Source organism: Triturus cristatus, chromosome 8 (assembly GCF_964204655.1).
Source record: "Triturus cristatus chromosome 8, aTriCri1.1, whole genome shotgun sequence".
Lineage (NCBI taxonomy): Eukaryota > Metazoa > Chordata > Amphibia > Caudata > Salamandridae > Triturus > Triturus cristatus.
Window position 1 is genome coordinate 1,277,388,934 of NC_140591.1, and position 24,801 is coordinate 1,277,413,734.

At 47.5% G+C, this 24,801-nt stretch overlaps 1 protein-coding gene across 2 annotated transcripts in view; it reads left to right on the forward strand.

Moving 5' to 3' along the window:
- The window catches only part of CHD1L (chromodomain helicase DNA binding protein 1 like), a 251,044-nt gene that overhangs the window by 108,414 nt on the left and 117,829 nt on the right, over positions 1-24,801 (forward strand). For both annotated transcript variants that reach the window (XM_085623001.1, XM_085623002.1), the window contains exons 13-15: positions 7,753-7,867; positions 9,440-9,590; positions 19,853-20,012. In XM_085623001.1, coding sequence (XP_085479127.1) covers positions 7,753-7,867; positions 9,440-9,590; positions 19,853-20,012 — 426 coding nt within the window. The remainder of the gene's footprint in view (positions 1-7,752; positions 7,868-9,439; positions 9,591-19,852; positions 20,013-24,801) is intronic.

Here is a 24,801-nt window from a genome sequence, read left to right on the forward strand (position 1 = left end):
CGCCCCAAGTACGACCTGGTGCGACGCAAGGCAGCAAAACCACAGCTGTCCTCCAGGACACGTTGGGTTCCGGTTCGATCGGAGCTCCAGCAGCCTCTTCGGTGCCGGCCAACATTACCTTCGGCTTGCCTCCGTCGACAATCCCAAAAATGTTCCAACTCAGGACACGGGTCACCCAACCTACGGTCACACCTGCTGAGACGTCTCCGGCACGTATCATCGACGCCGACACTGGCAGGATGATTCTCCACGACCGAAGGATAACTTCGGAGCCGCCGTTGGACCCTTTCAGGATCCCACTAAAAAGGAAGTTGCCTGCAGAATCGGAACCTCTCCTTTATGAACCCTTCCATTCATCCTACCAGGATCCACACCGGTTCTCCCCCACACGCTCCGATACGGATGCATTGGAGGACTACATGGATGACCAAGTCCCCTACCATGTAGACACGGACCCTGATGACCAGCAGGACCCTGATCAAACTTGGGGCGACCCTGCAGACCCCAGTGCACCTCTCGATGCACAGGACCAACAACTCTATGGGGCAAAAACATCTCCTACGGAGGATACTGCGGCGTTCAACGCTCTTATTGAACGTGCTGCAAATAACCATGGGGTACAGCTTCACTCTGATACCATCGAAGATGACTTTCTAATGGACACCTTTGCATCCTCAGAAAGACATGTAAAGACTCTGCCAATGTTGAAGAGGGTCCTCAAACCAGCCAAGGACATTTTCAAAGAACCCACCAGGGCACGAGTGATAAACCCCAGGATTGATAAAAAATACAGATCAGCACCTGGGGATCCTACTTACATCAGAGGACAATTACCACTCGACTCCATCGTCGTAGCGAATGCACGAAAGAGGGCACACTCGCAAACGACAGGTGACGCTCCTCCCCCGGACAAAGAGTCCAAGGTGTTAGAAACCTCTGGCAAGCGAGTTGCCGCCCAAGCTGCCAACATATGGCGCATAGCCAACACTCAAGCGCTCCTTGCTCGCTATGATATAGCGCACTATGACACACTGGAGCAAATATTCCAACATCTCCCTGACCAGTTCAAGGAAGGCGCAGAAATGCTCATCAGAGAAGGACAGCTACTAACGAACGCTTCCATCAAATGCGCACTAGATGCTGCAGACACGGCTGCCAGAGCCATAAACACAAGCGTCATGCTGCGACGACATGCCTGGCTGCGGATCTCAGGATTCAAGCCTGAGGTACAAAACAATATACTGAACCAGCCCGTCAACCCCGACTATTTATTCGGGCCAGAGGTTGACACCACCCTCGAAAAGATAAAAAAGGACACGGACACTGCAAAGTCCATGGGCGCCCTACAAACTCAGTCCTTTCGGAGCGGCTCCTTTCGTCGCCCCGGAAACAAGGGAGCAGGTAGAGGACAGGGGTCACAACAAACATATAACAAAGGCAATACACAGACCACCTATGATAAAAACACCCAAGGTGGATATCGTGGCTCCAGCACAAAGGGCAGAGGACGCGGCTACGGCAACACCAGGTCCTCCCCCAAGAACAAGCAGTGACGCCCTCTCCCTTCCTCCCGACCACATAACACCTGTCGGGGGAAGGCTACAAAGGTTCCTGTCCACGTGGAATTCCATCACCACGGACAGGTGGGTCAAAGAGATTGTAAAATACGGTTACTGTCTGGAGTTAACCTCCACTCCACCCACAATACCACCAAGAAGCCGTCCTATGTCCTCAGAGCACTTAACGCTCTTACAGCAAGAAGTGCAAAGTATGCTTCTAAAAGGCGCTATAGAGGTCGTACCCATCCACGAGCAGGGTGCGGGAGTGTACTCCCTCTACTTCTTAATTCCAAAAAAGGACGGGTCGCTCAGACCTATATTAGACCTGAGACCCCTGAACCAGTACATTCTTTCAGAGCACTTTCACATGCTCACTCTACAGCAAGTCCTTCCGCTTCTCAAGCAGGGAGACTTCCTAGCCACACTGGACCTCAAGGATGCGTACTTTCACATACCCATCCACCCCTCACACAAAAAATACCTCAGGTTCACTGTTCAGGGGCAGCACTATCAGTTCAAAGTCCTTCCCTTCGGCGTGACAACAGAGCCCAGGGTTTTCACGAAGTGCCTAGCTACGGTGGCAGCACATCTACGGAGGCAGCATATACACGTCTACCCCTACCTAGACGACTGGCTCGTTCAAGCGAAGTCAGCCCAGCAATGTGCAAGCCACATGTCCCGCACCATTCACCTTCTTCACAGTCTGGGATTCTCACTAAATTATACAAAGTCCCATCTCCAGCCCGCACACGTACAACAGTACCTAGGTGCGACTATAGACACTCTGGCGGCCACAGCTCAGCCAAATTTAGTGAGGATCAACAGCATACAACTGCTGATCTCCAAGTTCAAACCCAATCACTCACTTCCAGCGCGAGTGTTTATGCAGTTGATAGGCATGATGGCCTCCTGCATCTTCATAGTCCCGCACGCGAGATTACATATGCGCCCACTTCAGGAGTGCCTAGCACGTCAGTGGAATCAGGCTCAAGGACAGTTAAAGGACCTAGTGTTGGTGAGCGGTCGGGCATACAACTCTCTGCATTGGTGGAATCCACAAAACCTTTGCAAGGGCCGACCATTCCAAGAGCCTGTCCCACAGATAGTACTGACAGCGGACGCGTCTCTCCAGGGATGGGGAGCTCATGTACTCCACTACACAGTGCAAGGACTATGGACAACACAACAAAAGAAGTTGCACATCAACCTTCTGGAATTAATGGCAATCTTCCTAGCCATGAAGGCATTCAAAGTACATCTATGCAACAAGGTCGTGTTGATCCGGACGGACAACATGACCGCAATGTACTACATACAGGAACAGGGAGGAACACACTCTCCACAGTTGTCTCATCTGGCTCAGAGCATGTGGAAGTGGGCCATTCAAAGGAACATGTTCCTCATGGCGGAACACCTCCCTGGCAAGGACAACCAGATGGTGGATCTGCTCAGCAGACACAGCCACCAGATGCACGAGTGGGAGTTACACCCATCAGTACTCCAACCGTACTTCCAGCAGTGGGGTCATCCGGAGATAGACCTATTCGCGACAAGCGAAAACGCAAAATGCCAAAGCTTCGCCGCCAGATTCCCACATCCGCAGTCGCAGGGCAATGCGATATGGATGAACTGGTCCGGCAGATTTGCGTACGCTTTTCCCCCAGCGCCATTGATACCGCTAGTGGCCCGCAAACTCCGACAACACTCCCTGACACTCGTCCTAGTTGCTCCCACGTGGGCACGCCAGCCGTGGTACACCACCTTCCTCGAACTTTCCGTGGTGCCGCATCAAAGGCTGCGGATCAAACCCGCGCATTTGACGCAGAACCATGGAGAGGTTCAGCACCCAGATCCGCAACAGCTGAATCTGGCGATCTGGCTCCTGAAGTCCTAGAGTTTGGCTATCTCAACCTGCCACCTGACTGTATGGACATCATCAAGGAGGCCAGGAGACCCACTACCAGAGCTTGCTATGCAGCCAAATGGAAAAGGTTCGTCATTTATTGCGTTAATAATGACATCAACCCGCTGGACGCATCCATCCAAAACATCATCTGTTATCTCTTACACCTATATCGATGCAATCTGGCGTATACCTCTATACGTGTCCATTTGACCGCAATCTCAGCCTATCTGCAAACCAGGCAGCACCTCTCTCTATTCAGAGTGCCTGCCATCAAAGCATTCTTGGAAGGACTCAAACGAGTCATTCCACCAAGCCACCCACCGGCTCCAATGTGGAACCTCAACTTGGTCCTCACACGCCTGATGGGTCCACCCTTCGAACCTCTACACTCATGCGAGATTCAATTCCTCACCTGGAAAGTAGCTTTCCTAGTAGCGATCACTTCCCTAAGAAGAGTTAGTGAACTCCAGGCACTAACCGTTCAAGAGCCATTTATACAGGTTCACACCAACAGGGTCGTACTACGTACCAACCCCAAATTCATGCCCAAAGTAATATCGCAGTTCCACATGAATCAGACTATTGAACTGCCAGTTTTCTTCCAAAACCCACAAACTGTTGCAGAAAGGGCACTACATACACTAGACGTGCGGAGGGCCCTCATGTACTACATAGATAGGACTAAACCCTTCAGGAAGACAAAACAACTGTTCGTTGCCTTTGCCCCACACCACAAAGGTAACGCCATCTCCAAAGCAGGGATAGCCAGATGGATAGTTAAGTGTATTCAAATCTGTTATCAAAAAGCAAAACGCACATTAACTATTCCACCACGAGCCCACTCAACACGTAAGTTAGGGGCTTCCATGGCCTTCCTAGGAAATATTCCCCTGCATGATATATGCAGAGCAGCCACATGGTCCACTACACACACATTTACAAAACACTATTGCGTAGATGTGCAGTCAAAACAGCAGGCAGCTGTAGGACAGGCTGTTTGTTCTCAAAACACTTTTTCAGACCGCTGCAGCTGGCACGGGTAGCCGCCGCCAATAGAGGGTACTGCTATGTATTCTATGCACAGATATGAATTCAGCAGCCCACATGCCTCGAACTGAATATGCTACTTACCAGTATGCATCTGTTCTTGGCATGTAGGGCTGCTGACATTCATATCGCCCTCCCTCCTCCCCGGCGCCTGTCGCAGCTGCAGCTCTCAGAATTACTGCAAGCATGGTCATCACTTTCTGTATCTACACCATCACTGCCACAATGGCGAAAAACAATCTGAGGATGGAGAGGATGCCCATGCGCACTGTAGTCCAGGGGAGGAGTCACCTATCCCAGGATACTTCGAAGACTCTTCCAGGACAACAACGTGCAAACATCCGGACCCAACACTAGGCGGCGATCTATGCACAGATATGAATGTCAGCAGCCCTACATGCCAAGAACAGATGCATACTGGTAAGTAGCATATTCAGTATCTTCCCCCTCATCTCCAGTGTGCTCAGCAAAATCAAGAAGGAGGCATACAAGGCCAGGAAGTCGTGGTTCATGGATGTTCCTGACAGGCAGTACCTTGCTTTTAACAATCGCTCGAAATGTCTCTCCAGTCTGTGGGGCTAAGTGTTACATCACAACCAAAGCATCACTCAGATTGACAGCTTGGTGACTTACTACATTGGTGTAGTGCAGGAGAGCATCGTGAAAGGTTGTAGATACATTGTAGTTTGAGCTGTGAGTTCCTGCCTAGATATAGGTGTACAAGGCCAATTCTTCCCTAAACTGTAGCTCAGTAAGTGTCCACCTTTATTCTACACCATGCTTCCTGCACACTAGAATGCTTCCCTGCTTTTTACCAATGCTTCATCAAAGAGTTTATGTGAGGTCTGTTTAGATAGTTCCCTTCTGTGCACCAATACCCCCACTAGCTTGGAAACTGAGCACTGTTCTTTTGGAGCTAATGAAACATGCATTCGATCCATTTCACAGAACTGACATTGTTCCCATTATAGAAGATAATGCTTTTAACTAGCATTTATGTCATCAAGGAGTGTTAGTGAAATGCAGTTATTTGCCACAGAGGAATCGATCATAAGTTTCTGTGAAGACAAGGCTGTCTTATGCACTAGATATATGTTTATTCTGAAGACCCCGCATATTTCCATATCAACAAACATGCATTCCTTCCATCTTTTTGTCCACATCCTACTGCATGAATAGAGAGGTCTGTATATTTGTGCCTAAAGTTCTACATTCAGAGAACAAAGAAATGCAGGGAGTTTTGGCACTCCAGGAAAAGGTTGCCTTCTCATTGCTTGATGGTTGGACAATTTTCAGTAAGATGAATGTGATACCAAACAAATATTATTGTTTGTTTATTGGCATACTACGGTTCACTGATATTTTTGAAGCTACATGGATTACCATTCTGATGATAGGAAATGATTCAAGCAACCAAATCTTTGAAAGATACCAAAACTGTAGAACTGCAGTAACAGGAAAGTAACTTATTTTGTATGTCGCACCATAGATCGATTTGGCCATGAAAAATAAAACAGATTTTCCCAGTATTAGACATTTCAAAGATTCATATGTGAACAAATCCTTTTTACAATTCAACATTTAGCAGTCTTACTTGGTAAACCGTTGAGTCAGTTGAAGATGTTTTTGCAGCTGCATCCAGCGACTCTCTTGGTATTAAGGAAACTATTTTAAATTCTTTCACAGCAGGTCTTGTGAGTAAGCCTTGAACCTGAGTTGTGATAAACCTAATAAAATAACAACCTAGCAACCTAAGACCAGTTTTTCACTCTTTGGAACATGAATTGATCTTTACTATACAAAAGTACCTCATTGTGTCCATTAATTAGACTCTGATTATTAATTATTCAGTCATTGTTGGATGTATTAATAGAGCAGTCGGTACCTCTGTGACAATCTTCAGCTCACGTTCACTGAGTTTGCTGAGTAACAAAATGATCTAAAGCATTGACAATGAGTGCCTTTTCCTCTTCATTCATAGGCTTTGCACCCCATGATTTACCTGCTACACAGACCACTAGATCGTTCACACATCAAAAGAACCCAGGGGCCTGATGTATCAATCCCATTTGCAAACCACGGATGTGCAATTTACACATCGACTGGCTTTTGCATGCAAATGCAATTTGTGATGCAATCTATGTACTAATACAGGGTTTTCTAAAGTCTGTTCTGGAGGGCCGGGTCCATGCCATATTTTTTAGATAACTACATTTATCTAAATGGGGATATGCTAAAAATCTGGCATGGATCCGGCCCTCCAGGACCAACTTTGGAGAACCCTGTACTAATCAGTCACATCACAAATTGTTTACTTGCAGGGGGTCAATATGCAACCTGCTTAATGAATATTAGTTATGTAGGTTCCAATTTGCAAATCCCTATGAATAGCACGCAATGCAACGTTGGATCTCCGCAAGGAACACCAGGCCTCTGTCCTTGAATTTGCTCTCCGAAACGAAAAACTTTTTTCAAAAGCGGCCTGTGTTTGTTAAAGGCACAGGTGCTACATTTAAAAAAAATGTTTCCCGAAGACATGGGGCGAGCAGGAAGAGGTGCTTCAAACCACTGTCTGCCGCTCCCAAAGTTCACTGACATGATTTGCAAAGGGGAAGATGTCCCAGTGGGATACCTTTCCCTTTGCAAATCAGTTACTATCCCAGTTTGGGGGTCGGTAACTCATTAGTGGTTTACAACTTCAGTTGCAGTACCAAGTCATTGATACATCCTTTTCCAAATCGCAAATCATAGTAGGCGCCCCATCAAGCCCACTACTTTTTGCAATTCAGAAAGGATTGGAAAAGGCCAATTTATGAGTTGAAAATAATTTTCCAACTCGTAAATGTCCTTTTGTATATTAAAAGCCTTTTTGCGGTCGCAAACCCTGTGATTTTCGAATCTCAGGGTTTACAACCACAAAGGGTTTTGTGCATAGTGTCCCTTGTACTTTATTAGTGGGAGGTCTTCATTTGTCCATCTGGATCTTACCATGGTTGATGGCACAATAATGAGGAGGAAAGAGACGGTGATGATGTACTAGGTTGGCATTAGAGAACAAGTAGGGCAGTGGCATGAATTGCAGCAGAAAAGAAAATCAAGGTTTAGAAATCAGTTTGCTTTCGTCTAACTGTAATTTCTGTCATGGTTATGTCCTCCATGGCGAGTTGACCCGTACTTTACCCTTTCCAGTCCCCCAGGGCAGATACGGTTCCCAAAGTAACATTCTTATTTGTTTTTTAGGTGGAGTTGGAATGAACTTGACTGCAGCTGATACTGTTATTTTTGTAGACAGCGATTTTAACCCTCAGAATGACCTGCAAGCTGCAGCGAGAGCTCACAGGATTGGTCAGAACAAGTAAGGATGTGACTATGGGTATTTTTTGCTCACTCAATTACCTTTAAGGTTTGCTAAAATATAATTGTGGTCTTTGGAATTACATGAATCGGCGACCACGGTAAACACCACATACTTGAATGCAAATTTGCTGGTTATAGCAATAAATGTAATTGTTTACTTTAATATATTAACAGAAATACACTGTTTAACAGTCGTAAAAGAGTGTTAGTAATCCTGTTGAAAAGGGGTTAATGAAAAGGGCAAAATAAATTACCTTATATGAAAACTGTTTAGAAGGTGATCTGTACAGGCCACATTACATTTTTTTTTTTTAATTAAGTCAAGTGGCTATATCATATCTATTAAATAACCTTATGGTTTTGTATGTAAAGCATTGTTCCGCTCATCAAAATTCAGACCAAAGCCTATTGATCAAAGTCACTTGACTCAATGAGTTAAATGTTTCTTGCTCACATCTGTTGTAATTTGCAGGTCACATGTTTGCCTTCATCTTTCCGAGATCTGTAAATTGACTCCCTTTACATTACATAATAGTGACAATTGTTATTTACAAGTGCTAAGAAACAACAGAAGTGCATGTAAGACATTACTTGTGACTTCATGCAAAGGTGATGCTACATCAGATCAGGCTGAACTGGAGCTATGGGGTGGGGCCACGATTGATTTGAGATTGCCATGAACACATTGTTTCAAGACTGAGGATTTTGAGGGTGACTTAACCCCTTGCACTGGAGGCATAGCGTTTCCCAGCCAAGTTAATGATATCAAGGTAGGTATCTAACTAAGGGTGAGAGAACATAATTGCTAAAGGGGCAACAACATGGAAAATACGTAAGACGCAAGAGTAACAATGTGCGGAACTTGCCCTGTGCATGCAGAGGGGACTCTTATTAATGCCAAGGCGACCGCAGATCCCCACACAGTAGCCAAAGATGAAACCTCTGGCTGCACCAGAAGTGCAGAGGTCTAAACGAGGAGACAAATTGATATGGTAACAAAGCAGAATTCAGCAACAAAAGGTAATGCAACAAGGGTGCCGAAGGGAACCGAAAAAGGTTTGTGCTCAAACGTCTCTTACAACTTGACCGATATATCTGGTTACTTTCTGTAAGTTTGGTGGTAAGCTTAAAATTATCTAATTGAATGCTCTCTAGAGTAGTTTCAAGTTGTTAAGGGGCACTGACCCAAATACTTTCAATTGACACTTCTTCATTGTTTATTTTCACCATCATTATGGTCCAATGGTGAATAAGCAGCATTTCAGACACCTCTTGGTAAGGGAAGGGAATACAATGCTTTAGTTTGGTTACACTTGAACCAAGAAATCTTTAAAAGTCTTTGATAGTGTTTTAGTGAGTCATGAAATAAATCTAGGTTCCTCAATTGTGAGTTGTTTAGTCTTGGGAAAATTGTAAATCTTTTTTCTTTCCTCAGATGTAATTTTGGAAACCTAGAAGCTTTCTCGATCTGTTGTATAATTCTTTTTCTAATTTTGTGTTTGTAATTTCAGTTAGTTTATAGTAACAAAGAATTATTTATTGATGTGTATATTTTGTTTGATTTTCACAGACCAGTAAAAATCATTCGCTTGTTGGGAAGAGATACAGTGGAAGAAATCATCTATAGAAGGGCTGTGTCAAAACTTAAACTGACCAACACCGTTATCGACGGTGGCCAGTTTTCTCTGAAAGGAAAGTCAGAAGCAGAAGGAGACATTCAGGTAAAATAGTATTTACTTTTAATTAGAAAGAAGCTAATGAACAGTTTAAGAGTTTGCAGTTACGGTATTAGCGTTTGTAAGCTAGAGAATTAACACAGGCATTAAGTCACAATATTTAAGGAGGAACTGCCATGTTATTTTACCATTCTTTTTAAATCTTCTACCTATTTTACAATATTTTGTATCCATTTGATTTGCCTGCCCATTGTTTTTCTACTATTAAGTCTCTTAAGATTTTTGTGCTATTGCATACTCCTCACTGTCATAGATGTGCATATAAAGAAAACAAAAACTCTACACACACATAGTTAGCCACCACATAAGCAAGTACCCATGTTTGGAAAGGAGGCAGATAGATTTACAGGTGGATGTTAAATGAATGGATGCTCGCTTAAGTCAAGCTTTAAGTCCACGTCATTCTTAGCTTCTTTACAGATAAAATCATGTCCATGATAGGATGAAGTGTGGAGCGATTTAAAAAAAAAATAGTATTACTTTTAACTCAAACCAAGTACCACATTGTTGATACAGAATAATAATTGAAGCATTCACAATAAGTTGATACATGTGTAGTTTGACTCACCCAAATCCCACCAACACTTCTACTCGGTAACCATACATGTCAGGTCCAGAAGTCGCATAACATGATTATCATGATGCTGGCAAGCACAGATTTAGCCACATCGTTACATCCAATAGACTGCAGCAGGCCTCAGTCTGCCTCCATTACCAGTGTCTGATATCCAGGGAATTACCATTTCGACTAAGCCTCGGAATCCCTCCGTTTGCAACTATTGTAGTCCAGCAGTACAGCCCGGGTATCTCATGCAGGCACTTTCTCGAAGGAGCGGACAACAGGAAGCCTTTTAATGGACTCCTAATATCTTCTCCAGGTCGAGAAGTCGTTGTCATAGGTTTAGCATAAAGTTGTTTATTACAGTATATTAAGAACTCAGTCTGGCCCTGCCCCAGCAGCACGCAAGCAGTCACTTGACCAGCAGCGTCACCAGGGCTGTATAATGTCTGTTTGGAGCCAGGATCTCCTTCACCCACCCCACCACCGCAATCCTCGGATCTCAATATATATCCTGTCCTAGCATAGCTGATTTTGCTGTAAGGGCTTCCTGCCAGTAGGACTGTATTCTACGGCAGGACCATGCTAGGTGCAGACAATGTGCCCGTATCACCCCGCATCAGGCACAATCTGTGTCCTCTTGCATATCAAATCCATTTAAACTTTTTGAGGTGTAGTACTCTCACTGTATATCTTATAGTGAATAATTTGCAACCTATTTCTAGGAGAAATCATCCACGTCTGTACGCAGAAAAACATCCACATCTCCTATGTCACCTCAAACCCATTTCTTCCTCCCAGCAAAGCCTCACCCTCTGAACAAGACCAGAAGTGTCCTCCATCGCTACCCGATACAGCTTAGAGATCAATTGCTTAGTAGAGGTTGCCAAAAGCAATTTATCCAGAGCCTAACAAGGGGTAGGTTCATTAGGAAAGTTGGGGGTAATAGTTTTCAGCGATCGTAACAGCTTGTAATGCAGGAAAGTGTCAAGGGGCGTGCATAGTTTGGTCCCAGTAAATTTATGTAGAGGTAGGAATTGTGAATTTACATATAGAATCTTGGAGATGTGTAAACCCTGCTCTTTTAGTTGCATGATCGCCTTAGGGTAATGCGTTTCCGGCATAAGTGAATGGTGACTTAGTGGCAGAGAGGGAGAATAGAGAACCCCTGTAAGTGCCCGCTTGCCCAGTTTACACCAAACCTTGGAAGTGCATATACCCATTGCCCTGTTTAATTTATAGTGCAGAAGTGGGGGTCCAAACAGGGACCTTCGCAGGGTAGGGCTAGCTACATCCTTCTCTACCGCTTAGTGTGGTAGGTAAGGGGCAAAAGAGGACCAATAATGTGCGAAGATAGTTGCACGCTAGGTCACGTACCACAATACCATCTGGATGGAAGGGCATCGATAGGGTCTCCTATGATAGTCAAGGCTGTTTGAGCCATGTTAATTGAATAAATATGGATCAAACCTGGCGAAAAATAATTTAGCTTGAGGTAAAGGGACGGTGATAAACATATGAAGCAGTTTGGGAAGCAGCACAATTTGTATGAGTTCTCTGCATCCTGCTAGTAATAGCTGGGGAGAAATTCAATGAGCAATCTTCTCAGACATCCTAGTAACAACGCCATATTTTTCTGTAAGGATAGTTTCCATCTTACAATTTATCCATATGCCCAAATATTTAAGTGACTCATTGCACCATTCTAGTGGTATGTCCGGGACAAACTGTGCCATCCGGGAGTGGAAAAATCTGTGACCTGGACCAGTTAATTGCTCCATATCTAAAATGCTTCCTGAGCATGTCATTAAGACACAAAATTAGATTGCTGAGATATAGCGCCATGTCATCGACATATAGGTGTATGATAATTGGCCTGTTCGTGTATCTCATGGCGTGTGCTGCATAGTGTTGCTGAAGCTTAGCTGCAAGTAACTCAAGGGTTAACATAAATAGGATTGGAGAAAGGGAGCAGCCATGTCTTGTTCCCCTAAAAATATTGATGGTGGGTGAGAGGCAGCTATTTATATGAACCCTGGTTGTGGAAAAGTGATAAAGAATTTTTATCCAGCCTATGAAAGTACTAGGCAGGCCCATCCTGGATAAGATTGTTAAGAGATAGTCCCACGCCAGGGAGTCAAATGCCTAAGAAGTGTCTAAGAATGGTGCTTCTGCATCTAAGTCTGGGCTTAAATCTTGCATTAGAGCAAATTATGTGCACAGGTTGTGGGCATTAGTGCAGGCCGGAACAAATCCAGACTTGTCTGGGCATATCAGATCTGGTAACAGCCGATTCAAAAGTGTCATGATCAATTTAGCCAGTATTTTAGCATCTCAGTTGAGAAGGGATAGAGGGGGGTAAGAATCTTAGTGTTGTGCCTGTTTCCTGGTTTTAATAGTGTGACAATGACAGCCTCATGCTCTGTATGGAGTAAACTATGTTGCTCCCGGGACTCCTCAAATTCTGCCATCAGGTGAGGTGTATGTATATCTATATAATGTTTGTAAAGCTCGGCTGGCAGCCCATCTGAACCAGGAAGTTTACTTGTAGACAGCCCACATTTCGCCTCTCTTACTTCATCAAGGGTAAATAAATGGCTGCTCTATACGCTGGCGCTGAGCATCACTTAGCCATCCCAAAGCTGTACCTTTCAGATAGACTGTAGTAGCTGTACTGGACATAGGACCCAAGGAAGTGTTTAGCTCAGAAACATATGTGTAAAAAGTCCATAGGATTTGTCTGCCTGATATCATTGACTGCCCAGGATTGCTTAAATTTGGTTGCTAGTGATCTTCCTGGTTGTCCTCTCTCCCAACAGGCATGAGCCCTAGAATACTTTACCCCCCCCCCCAAACCTATATTCTCTCTCAGCCTCTTCAGCGTCTTCAGTCAGTTTCTTTGATTTCCGCTTGTAGCTGGGCATGGTTCATGGAAGTCAGGAATGTTTCCATAGTCTTGGGTTCTTGCTCAAGTTGATACAGATATACGCTAAGAGATTTCAAAATCCTGCTGGGTTTGGCATGGCATGTGACCCATACTGTGTCTTTAAAAGCCTCCTAAACAGTGCCCATCATGATAACCGAGCCCTTAATAACCTGAAAGTCTTCACCTGTAGCTTCTCGGATGTCCTCTGAAAATAACCTGTCTGGTAGTGCCTCTGTGTTCAGTTTCCACAATTCTTGGGTCACCAAAATTGCTAGGGGTCTTAGAATCTGCATCACTGGGGAGTAGTCCGAGAGAGAGAGGGCCAAGTGGCGCACATCTGTCACCCTTGTCCTCACATCGCGTGTAATTCAGCCTGGACCATATATGATGTACCATGGAGTAGCAAGTGCCAACCTTTTGTGTGGAATTTCGCTGCCTCCAAACAACTAGTAGTTTATGTTCATGAATAATTGGGTGCACATGCCGGAAGCTCCCGGAAGTACCTGATGGATGCAACTAGTCTCCCCCCATGATAGTGAACAGGATTCATATTCATTATTTCCTCCATAACAGGTCTTAGAAAGTTGGATCATTGATGTTGGGGCCTTAGCATCTGACTTTTGTGATCTGTGCCGATCCCATTCTACCCCGCATCACCTAGTTGTTGCCCTGTTTATCCACACGTGAAAGTTCAACTGCCAAGGGTTCACCCTTAACAATAATGGCAACACCTTGGACATAGGTAAAGTATAAGGACAATACAGTGTACAAGGCCTACTTCATAGGAAAGGTAGGAGCAACAGTAGGACTAAACTTCATCTTCTGTAACAACACAATCTGGTGTCGGTCCAGAAATGACAGGACCTGACGCTTTTTTCAGGTGTTCCAGAGTCATCCAACATTCCAGGTCAGACATGTTACCGTTGGTATTCATGTTCATTAGCCATGTAGCCATGCTTTTCTTGTAGCTGCAATAAGGGATGAGCCGATGTCATTCTTTTTGTGAGTCATGCTTCAGATCTAAAAATCTCACAAAAGACCTGTCCTCCTTATCCCGCCCACACTGATGGCCCAAATCAATCAGCACATAACCATTTTCAACCAAAGGTAAAACAAACTTAACCTTTTTCAACATGGGGGCGAAAGATGGAGAGCAAAGTACAGCCTACAATAGCAAATTGATAGGTGTAACCCTTGGAGGTTGCCAGAGAGTCCAATGAAGTCCCCTCATTTTCTCATCAAGGGTAGCATGATGGATGTTATACATCATGAATCAAGGGGGGAATGGATCACTTGTAACTAGAAGTAGGGGTTCATAAATCTTAATTTGAAACTTTAACACCTGAATAGGTGTTTATGAGAACCCTCAATAGCGTATTTTAGAGTGGTATGGGCGGTTTATCTTGGTTCTCCGCCTTTAGAATACGCGTCAGCATTATCATTGGGTCTCTTGTTTGTCATGCTGCCTCCACCTGGAGGGAACCACTGCTTCTTAGTAGTGATCAGTAATTGTGGTGCAAAAGTGATGATGGTGAGGTTAAAAATGTCACACCCACACTGCCCTCAGGGAGTAAAATTTAATCTGGTGGGTGTGTGGGGAGACTTTTAAAAGAAGGTGGTGCTGTGGGTTAAATTATGTAACCAGAGCACTGTAAGTGTCCATATCAAAAGGTCGACATGTTTCTGCCCATCTAGTGCCCCAGAAGGGGGTCGTGGGGCATTCTTCAGGACCTATTAGTAGTGTGAGCTGGTGATGCCCAGTTCTAGAAGTTGAAATCAGGCTGTCTTCAACAATATGATAGATAGCAATGTCTCAAGATTATTGTTGCCTGTAGAGAAATGAGTGAAAAAATAACAAATAAAAATAAGAGACAATCAATGATACAAGCACCATATTTAGTGTTGTGGTGGGCTAAGAGCTTGGGTGAAGAGAATTAGTGGATAAGCAAAAATGGCAATTCTTTGTGATACTGTAGAGCAACTTATACAATGGCAAATCTCTGATATACTCTGTAAGGAAGGAGCCATGTAAAAAACATATCTATTAGTACGGTACGTGAAACACGGTGCCGGACACATGCTTATGATATGTTTTCTTTGGTCTGTAAACTGTTTGAAATTACAAAAGTCATGTTGGGATCTGGGCTAACTTGTCAACATGAACAGTGCAAGTCAAAACAATCATTCTATAATCTAAGTGATGTTTGCAATAAGTATACTTCGTGATTGTTCAAACATTTAAAATCAATGCGAACCACAATGCAAGGCAGGAAATGGCGGATTACCTTGAGACGCGTCCGTGTTGCGGCTTTGCCTTGCCAGCGTTAGTCTCTTGCCTGTATTCGTAAAAAGCGGGGACGGGGAAGACAGGAAGGGGAGGTAGGGCGGGGGAAAGGGGAAACGAGGGTGTGGGAGGTTACAAATACCGTTAGATTGTTGAGCTTGGAAGCGGCTTGTTGATCATCAGCGGGATTATTCTTCCGTACCTCAATTGCGGGCAGAGCACGACTTGTGCTGACGCTGGCTAGCAGGACTTGTGGAGAACGAGATCCCGTGTCTTGCCGGTTTTTAACTCTGTGTGTGAAAAAAACTGACATGGTTAGTGCTTAGTGGCTATACTTTTGTCAACAACATTTTCTTGAACACCCCATTTGAACAATTCGGAAGTCTTTTTTCAGTTTTTTTCACACACAGAGTTAAAAACCGGCAAGACACGGGATCTCGTTCTCCACGAGTCCTGCTAGCCAGCGTCAGCACAAGTCGTGCTCTGCCCGCAATTGAGGTACGGAAGAATAATCCCGCTGATGATCAACAAGCCGCTTCCAAGCTCAACAATCTAACGGTATTTGTAACCTCCCACACCCTCGTTTCCCCTTTCCCCCACCCTACCTCCCCTTCCTGTCTTCCCCGTCCCCGCTTTTTACGAATACAGGCAAGACACTAACGCTGGCAAGGCAAAACCGCAACAAGGTAATCCGCCATTTCCTGCCTTGCATTGTGGTTCGCATTGATTTTAAATGTTTGAACAATCACGAAGTATACTTATTGCAAACATCGCTTAGATTATAGAATGATTGTTTTGACTTGCACTGTTCATGTTGACAAGTTAGCCCAGATCCCAACATGACTTTTGTAATTTCAAACAGTTTACAGACCAAAGAAAACATATCATAAGCATGTGTCCGGCACCGTGTTTCACGTACCGTACTAATAGATATGTTTTTTACATGGCTCCTTCCTTACAGAGTATATCAGAGATTTGCCATTGTATAAGTTGCTCTACAGTATCACAAAGAATTGCCATTTTTGCTTATCCACTAATTCTCTTCACCCAAGCTCTTAGCCCACCACAACACTAAATATGGTGCTTGTATCATTGATTGTCTCTTATTTTTATTTGTTATTTTTTCACTCATTTCTCTACAGGCAACAATAATCTTGAGACATTGCTATCTATCATATTGTTGAAGACAGCCTGATTTCAACTTCTAGAACTGGGCATCACCAGCTCACACTACTAATAGGTCCTGAAGAATGCCCCACGACCCCCTTCTGGGGCACTAGATGGGCAGAAACATGTCGACCTTTTGATATGGACACTTACAGTGCTCTGGTTACATAATTTAACCCACAGCACCACCTTCTTTTAAAAGTCTCCCCACACACCCACCAGATTAAATTTTACTCCCTGAGGGCAGTGTGGGTGTGACATTTTTAACCTCACCATCATCACTTTTGCACCACAATTACTGATCACTACTAAGAAGCAGTGGTTCCCTCCAGGTGGAGGCAGCATGACAAACAAGAGACCCAATGATAATGCTGACGCGTATTCTAAAGGCGGAGAACCAAGATAAACCGCCCATACCACTCTAAAATACGCTATTGAGGGTTCTCATAAACACCTATTCAGGTGTTAAAGTTTCAAATTAAGATTTATGAACCCCTACTTCTAGTTACAAGTGATCCATTCCCCCCTTGATTCATGACATAAACTTTGGAAGATGAATGGATGACTATCTCTTCTAGCTCCCCCCCTCCTTGATTTGAGGATGTTATACATCAACATTAATGAAATTTGTGACTCAAGCAGAGACAACATTTTAAATAGTTATTTTAATTCCTGAACCACTAGGAGAATCTCAGTACCTTAAAACGATCAGTAGTATCTCCAGAGATATAGGCCTGGGTACAGGAGTACAATGAACGTTATAGAGGGGTGTTATCTTGATGCATTGGTGAATCATCCTGGTTCTGGCTATTTTTCTTTACACAAGCCCACGTGAGAGAGTTTCTCATGAAATTCTGCAGCCTGCTGCAATGTGGAAAAGAAATGCATTTTTTTCTCATGTGTGGGCCTCAGTCAGGCTGGATAAAGCATGAGCTTAGATCAGCTGTTGTTTCACTGCTGTGAATTTAATTCTGGCCTCCTGCATAGCTATAGTAAAATCAGGGTAAATTGATATGTCATAGCCCTCAAATGATAACGTCTGCTTTTCCCTGGTTAGGCACACCGCTGTGTCTTTGTCACGGAAATTCAACAAGAGGGTGATAATGGGGCCTGATGGGGCACCAGGGGTGGGCTAGCTGCCAGGCACCCATGCACCCTCTCCACCACAAATAGGTGTGAGAAAACATCTGCCCCAAAAACTGTCTGAAGAAGCCGTTCAACATAGTCCTCCATTCATCCGTTATTGGCTGTTTCTGGAAACCTCATTATGTGATTGTTGTTTCTTCACAATATGGCCTCCAAGTCTTCATTCTTGGCAGTAATGGCGTTATCCTAGTTCCTCATCGGGGCTCAAACTGAAGCTTAGTCTGTTGATAGCCAGCTTTTCGCATGATGGATGTAAGTCATGCAGCTGCTGGTAGGGGTCCAACCCAGCAGAGCGCACAACACCACAAAAAAGCTTCACCAAGGACACACATATCCACCATGTATGCATCAAACATTCCCAGCCCTTGCAACTGCAAGTGTAATGTTCCATACAGTGTTTACAGCCAGGAGTCTGTCAGGTGGAGGTGATAGATTAATGGTCTCCCTTAAGCCTATGGCAGCACAAGCATCTCCAGTGAGTCCCACCCTCCCTCTGGACCACAGCCTGTGAGCCAAGGCATGGCATGAGCAGACCCATGCCTCAAAGAAAGGACTGGCTATGTTTTGCAGCAGTATGAAGGGATAGTAGTCTCTCACCACACTCTGAGGTCATCTATTGTATGTCCTTCAGGCCTCCTGCAATAGCCCAGCTGCACCTTGCTGCGCCCGGGACCCTGTCCCTTCGCACAGCAGGCACTAGACCAAGGCAGCTGTGTAGTCCAACGCACAGCCGATCTCTGGGGCAGAAGCTCAAGCACAGCGAAGTGCAGCCCACACTCCTCATGTGAGCCGCGTGCTCCGCACACAGAAAAGGTCCCAGCATCCAGCCAGGCCCTCAAGCGAGGACATAGCCTGGGCAGCTCAATAGTGCTCCAATCTATGAGCCATGGACTATATATCAATATGGCCAGGGGAGGGGGACATCTTAGTTGCATGTCCCCCTAAGCTGCCTGACTATCAGGGCTGCCAAGCATGGTGAAGTTCGGGCCTCCCTCCACATCACCGTACCAGGCCTCTGAAGAACTAGCAGCAGCTGCCACTCAGCAGTGCCAAGCAGCCTCCTCCGCAGGCACACACCACTCCTTAGCACTTACTACAGACTATAAACGTGGTGCTAGGGGAGCAGAGGCTCCGCTGCTCAAACGCCAGGGCTGCCATTTTGTTTATTCTTCCGACAGACACACTTTGTGGGGCGGTATGCTGTGGAGATGATGAACTGCCTAGCAATTTTTATTGGGACTGCATCCATCAAGTAGGGATGTATCCAGTGTGCCAGCTCCAGCTAATTTCATGATTCCAAAGCAGGGATGATGACGGATGATATATCCTGCCCGCAGGGGCCTCACAGAAGTGCGGCGATCTTGTGCACCGGCCCTCTGGCGCCCCCTCAAACGTGTGGAGTGTTGACACCCATTGGCCTCTTATTGGATACATTTCTTCAGCTGGATATTATGCACCAGCCTCCATGCCTGTTAAGCCCTTGCCCTCTTGAGAATAATCACCTGTAGATAACAAAACATACATGCCCATTCTTTACACAAACTCTTTTTGGTATACTCCTAAATCTATAGCAATGTGTTCTTTGCTCTGGAACTGATGTACAACACCGGGTCGCCATATTGTTCCCTTTATTCTGAATACCTTGTAACCTGAGCTTTCCACTTTAAACTATCATCAGCCATCTTGTTCCAATTGAAGAAAAACAAGACTGTAACTCTCAGAGTTTTCTGTTGTATTAAATAAAAGTACAGAATAAAAGCATGCCACCTGATATACCTAGTGAAATCATCTTTAACAGCAGTCTGCTGTCCTTCAACAGCCACTGAGGGCAGACCTCTCGTAAAGGAAAGGTCGTGGCATACGTTTCCGGGTCATGGTTGATGAATTGCATTTTGTAGTACATGAGTAATTCTTCTGTTGTATAACTTTATATACTACAGAATGCAGGTTATGAATTGTGCCTCTTTTTACAAGATGTTTTATTAGAAAGTTAAATCTGTGAGATTTGTGATATTGTTGTAGACCGCGTCACACCAAAGGAACATCAATAGTATAGTCCTCTAATTGTTTGTGAAATATTTGTTTTGAGAAGTATCTGTGTGTAAACAGCGGCAAAAAAGTTAAAAGATCTATATTTATACAACATATCTTTTATCTTATTAAAGATAAGTGAAATTCTGAAATTTGGCTTGGACACGTTATTGTCAACAGAGGAAAGCACCATCCAAGATGTGGATTTGATAAATATTCTTGGAAAGACAAAAAACGGTGAATGGATGGATATGTTACTTCCAGCAGAAGAGAAGGAACAATCTGAGACTGAAAGTAAGTACAGATCTGTTTTTAAACATAGGTTTCAGATTAGGAGAATGAGCATACTCCTTCTTCTTTTGGTGTAGTTTGCCTTTGATTAAATTCTGAGGACTGGATGAGCAATAACAACTTGAAACTAAACAGGATCAAAATGAAAGTTCTCCTCACGGCTGCACCACAAAGACACACTCGTTACATTTTCTCCTATGATAAAAATTCCATGGCCCACCTTTTGGAAAATCTGAGTACTACAATTAAAATTAACATGGTGACCAAGAGCACTTTTGTTCAGGTTCTGCTACTCAGGAACCCTCGCCTTCTGCATCAATTCCAGGCCTCCCTACTTCATTGATCAGGAGTAACAGAATTCAGACTGGATTTGCCCTCTAGACGTATTGCTGGAAGTACTAACCGTAGCACATGCAGAGCGTTCAAAATATCAACCCTAACATTATAGTAGATGACAGGATTTTGAAGAGCATGTGAATATACAGCACTAGAGGCTGCAAAGCATTTTGCTAAAAGTGAGTTCCATTTTCCTCTCCCTCACACTCCATTAAAACTAACCTCATCTGTTGTTATTTTCTGACTCCAAATACATCAGAAGTGGAGCTAGACAATCCCCAAACTATTAAACCATCCTTCCTTGAAACCAGAGCCATCTATTGTTCTGTAGTAGGGGATCTCTGTGTATAGTCATAATCTAGTGAATAGTCCCGCCCATGTGCGTGGACCCCGGAGCAATAAAAAATAATCTCTAAAAGGTGACAAATCATGCAGACCTGCATACACCTTTAAGAGAGAATTTAATTTAAAGACAGATAATGCAGCCTATACCCACAGGCTACACTGTCCAGTACTTCAACTAGAATTCCACCAACATCCACAAACAGCACTGCCTGTCTAGTTTTTCTCCACATAGGAAAAAACCCTGCCTCTACCAGCAAAAGACTCTGGAATGATAGAGAGGAAGGAGTGGACAGACAAGCCCCATAGGCTGCCATTATGTGGCTTAGAACAGGATACTGTGCCTTTAAGAAAACTTTCCAGATTTCCAGAACTTTCCCCAGTATCCCAGAATGCCCAGCAGGTCCCATTTACTTCCAGTTCTTTTTTCCGGCTCCTGCTAGAAGGACCCTGGAGCATTGAGCTCTCCCCTTTTCAAGGGTTTATTTGAGATTTTGGCAATTTTTGTCACTTTTTCTTGTGCTTAGTAGCTGGTACTGTCAACATGCCTGGCTTGTTCGACAAGTGCCCGGAATGTGGTCGAAAGAAGGCTAAAACTGATCCACACGAGGTGTGCATAGGTTGCCTTCCCCAGTCCCACGTGCCTGAAAGCTGTACCATCTGCCACTCGTTCTCAGCCAGGACCCTGAGGGACAGAATGAAAATCAGGCTTCAAGTTCTGGAGGAGAGAAGACTGAAGGCACCAGGTGGGTCTGGAGGGGCTGATTTGGCCCATACTGAGGCCCCTGGGGGGCTCCCCAGGGGCAGGAAGACCAGTAAGCGCTCCCACTCCCCGTCGACGTCGAGGGCGTCGACGTCGAGGAGGATGACCACCGTCTGTTCGCCGTCTCCCCAGGGCTCTGGGGAGAAGCGGCGTCGACGATCGCCGTCGAGGGACCTGAATAGGCCGCCGTCGACTACATCGGCGTCGTCGGCGACGACGCCGTCGTCGGCCCCGTCCAGCAATCGTCGTCGAGATAGGACCCGGCGTCGGCATTCGCCGTCGAGGGATCGCCGTTCGCCGTCGATGAAGAGGAGAAGGAGATCGACGTCGAGACACTCGAGGTCGCCGTCAAGGCGAAGGTCGCCGTCGAGGCGCAGATCGCCGTCGAGGCGAAGGTCGCCGTCGAGGTGAAGGTCGCCGTCGAGGCGAAGGTCGCCGTTGAGGCGAAGGTCGCCGTTGAGGCGAAGGTCGCCGTCGAGGCACAGGTCGCCGTCGAGGCACAGGTCGCCGTCGAGGCACAGGTCGCCGTCGAGGCGAAGATCGACGTCGAGAAGATCGACGTCGAGGAGAAGATCGACGTCGAGGAAAAGAGAGTCACCGGGATCGGTGTCCTCGGTGGTGTATACGCCTCCTCGGATGCCTCCGTCGCCGCCTCCTCTCCCGCCTCCACCGCCTCCTCCTCCACCACCTCCACCAACGCCTCCACCTCCGCCACCGCCACCACCGCCACCTCAGCCGCGGACGCTGCCTCCGCCGCCCCAGCCGCTGCCACGCACTCCTGTGGGACCGCCGCCGGTTCCCCCGCGGTCGGTTTCCCTTCCAAGGTACCCGACTCCGCCGCAGGGGACCCCGAAGCCACGACTCCCACGGTCGCCTGGACCGGCTAGACCGGCGGACAGGCCGAAGCCGAAGAGGTCGCGCTCCCGCTCTCACAGGAGGAGAAGGTCATGGAGCCGTGGACGGTCCTCGTCGGACTCAAGACGACGCCGTAGGAGGTATAGGTCCAGGTCGCACACGCGCTCCTCGGACAGAGACCTTTCCCCGACGCTGTCGGACTCCCCGGGGACTAGGGTGTCTCCGGTGGACGACTTGGTCTGTTCGCCGTCTCCCCAGGGCTCTGGGGAGAAGCGGCGTCGACGATCGCCGTCGAGGGACCTGAATAGGCCGCCGTCGACTACATCGGCGGCGTCGGCGACGACGCCGTCGTCGGCCCCGTCCAGCGGTCGTCGTCGAGATAGGACCCGGCGTCGGCATTCGCCGTCGAGGGATCGCCGTTCGCCGTCGATGAAGAGGAGAAGGAGATCGACGTCGAGACACTCGAGGTCGCCGTCAAGGCGAAGGTCGCCGTCGAGGCGCAGATCGCCGTCAAGGCGAAGGTCGCCGTCGAGGTGAAGGTCGCCGTCGAGGCGAAGGTCGCCGTTGAGGCGAAGGTCGCCGTCGAGGCACAGGTCGCCGTCGAGGCACAGGTCGCCGTCGAGGCACAGGTCGCCGTCGAGGCGAAGATCGACGTCGAGGAGAAGATCGACGTCGAGGAGAAGATCGACGTCGAGGAAAAGAGAGTCACCGGGATCGGTGTCCTCGGTGGTGTATACGCCTCCTCGGATGCCTCCGTCGCCGCCTCCTCTCCCGCCTCCACCGCCTCCTCCTCCACCACCTCCACCAACGCCTCCACCTCCGCCACCGCCACCACCGCCACCTCAGCCGCGGACGCTGCCTCCGCCGCCCCAGCCTCAGCCGCTGCCACGCACTCCTGTGGGACCGCCGCCGGTTCCCCCGCGGTCGGTTTCCCTTCCAAGGTACCCGACTCCGCCGCAGGGGACCCCGAAGCCACGACTCCCACGGTCGCCTGGACCGGCTAGACCGGCGGACAGGCCGAAGCCGAAGAGGTCGCGCTCCCGCTCTCACAGGAGGAGAAGGTCATGGAGCCGTGGACGGTCCTCGTCGGACTCAAGACGACGCCGTAGGAGGTATAGGTCCAGGTCGCACACGCGCTCCTCGGACAGAGACCTTTCCCCGACGCTGTCGGACTCCCCGGGGACTAGGGTGTCTCCGGTGGACGACTTGGTCTGTTCGCCGTCTCCCCAGGGCTCTGGGGAGAAGCGGCGTCGACGATCGCCGTCGAGGGACCTGAATAGGCCGCCGTCGACTACATCGGCGTCGTCGGCGACGACGCCGTCGTCGGCCCCGTCCAGCGGTCGTCGTCGAGATAGGACCCGGCGTCGGCATTCGCCGTCGAGGGATCGCCGTTCGCCGTCGATGAAGAGGAGAAGGAGATCGACGTCGAGACACTCGAGGTCGCCGTCAAGGCGAAGGTCGCCGTCGAGGCGCAGATCGCCGTCAAGGCGAAGGTCGCCGTCGAGGTGAAGGTCGCCGTCGAGGCGAAGGTCGCCGTTGAGGCGAAGGTCGCCGTCGAGGCACAGGTCGCCGTCGAGGCACAGGTCGCTGTCGAGGCACAGGTCGCCGTCGAGGCGAAGATCGACGTCGAGGAGAAGATCGACGTCGAGGAGAAGATCGACGTCGAGGAAAAGAGAGTCACCGGGATCGGTGTCCTCGGTGGTGTATACGCCTCCTCGGATGCCTCCGTCGCCGCCTCCTCTCCCGCCTCCACCGCCTCCTCCTCCACCACCTCCACCAACGCCTCCACCTCCGCCACCACCGCCACCTCAGCCGCGGACGCTGCCTCCGCCGCCCCAGCCTCAGCCGCTGCCACGCACTCCTGTGGGACCGCCGCCGGTTCCCCCGCGGTCGGTTTCCCTTCCAAGGTACCCGACTCCGCCGCAGGGGACCCCGAAGCCACGACTCCCACGGTCGCCTGGACCGGCTAGACCGGCGGACAGGCCGAAGCCGAAGAGGTCGCGCTCCCGCTCTCACAGGAGGAGAAGGTCACGGAGCCGTGGACGGTCCTCGTCGGACTCAAGACGACGCCGTAGGAGGTATAGGTCCAGGTCGCACACGCGCTCCTCGGACAGAGACCTTTCCCCGACGCTGTCGGACTCCCCGGGGACTAGGGTGTCTCCGGTGGACGACTTGGTCTCGTTCCAAGAGGTGCTGTTGCGAGGGGCTGCAAAGTTGGGTATCACGGTGACGGTTCCAACACCCACGACGTCCGTGATATTCGAGACGCTTCATAAGAAACACCTGTCTCGCCCCCTACTGCCTCTTGTACCAGGACTGGTGGAACCCGCCTTGGAGCTGTTCCTCACTCCCGCGACGACGAAGGCCGCTCCTTCCAGGCTCATGAAGAAATATAGGGCCCCGGAGTCGGATCCTTCCTTTTTGAGAGTGGACCCGAAGCCGGATTCGGTGATCGTGACGGCGGCAAGAAAACAACATGCGACCGCCCCGTCCTCC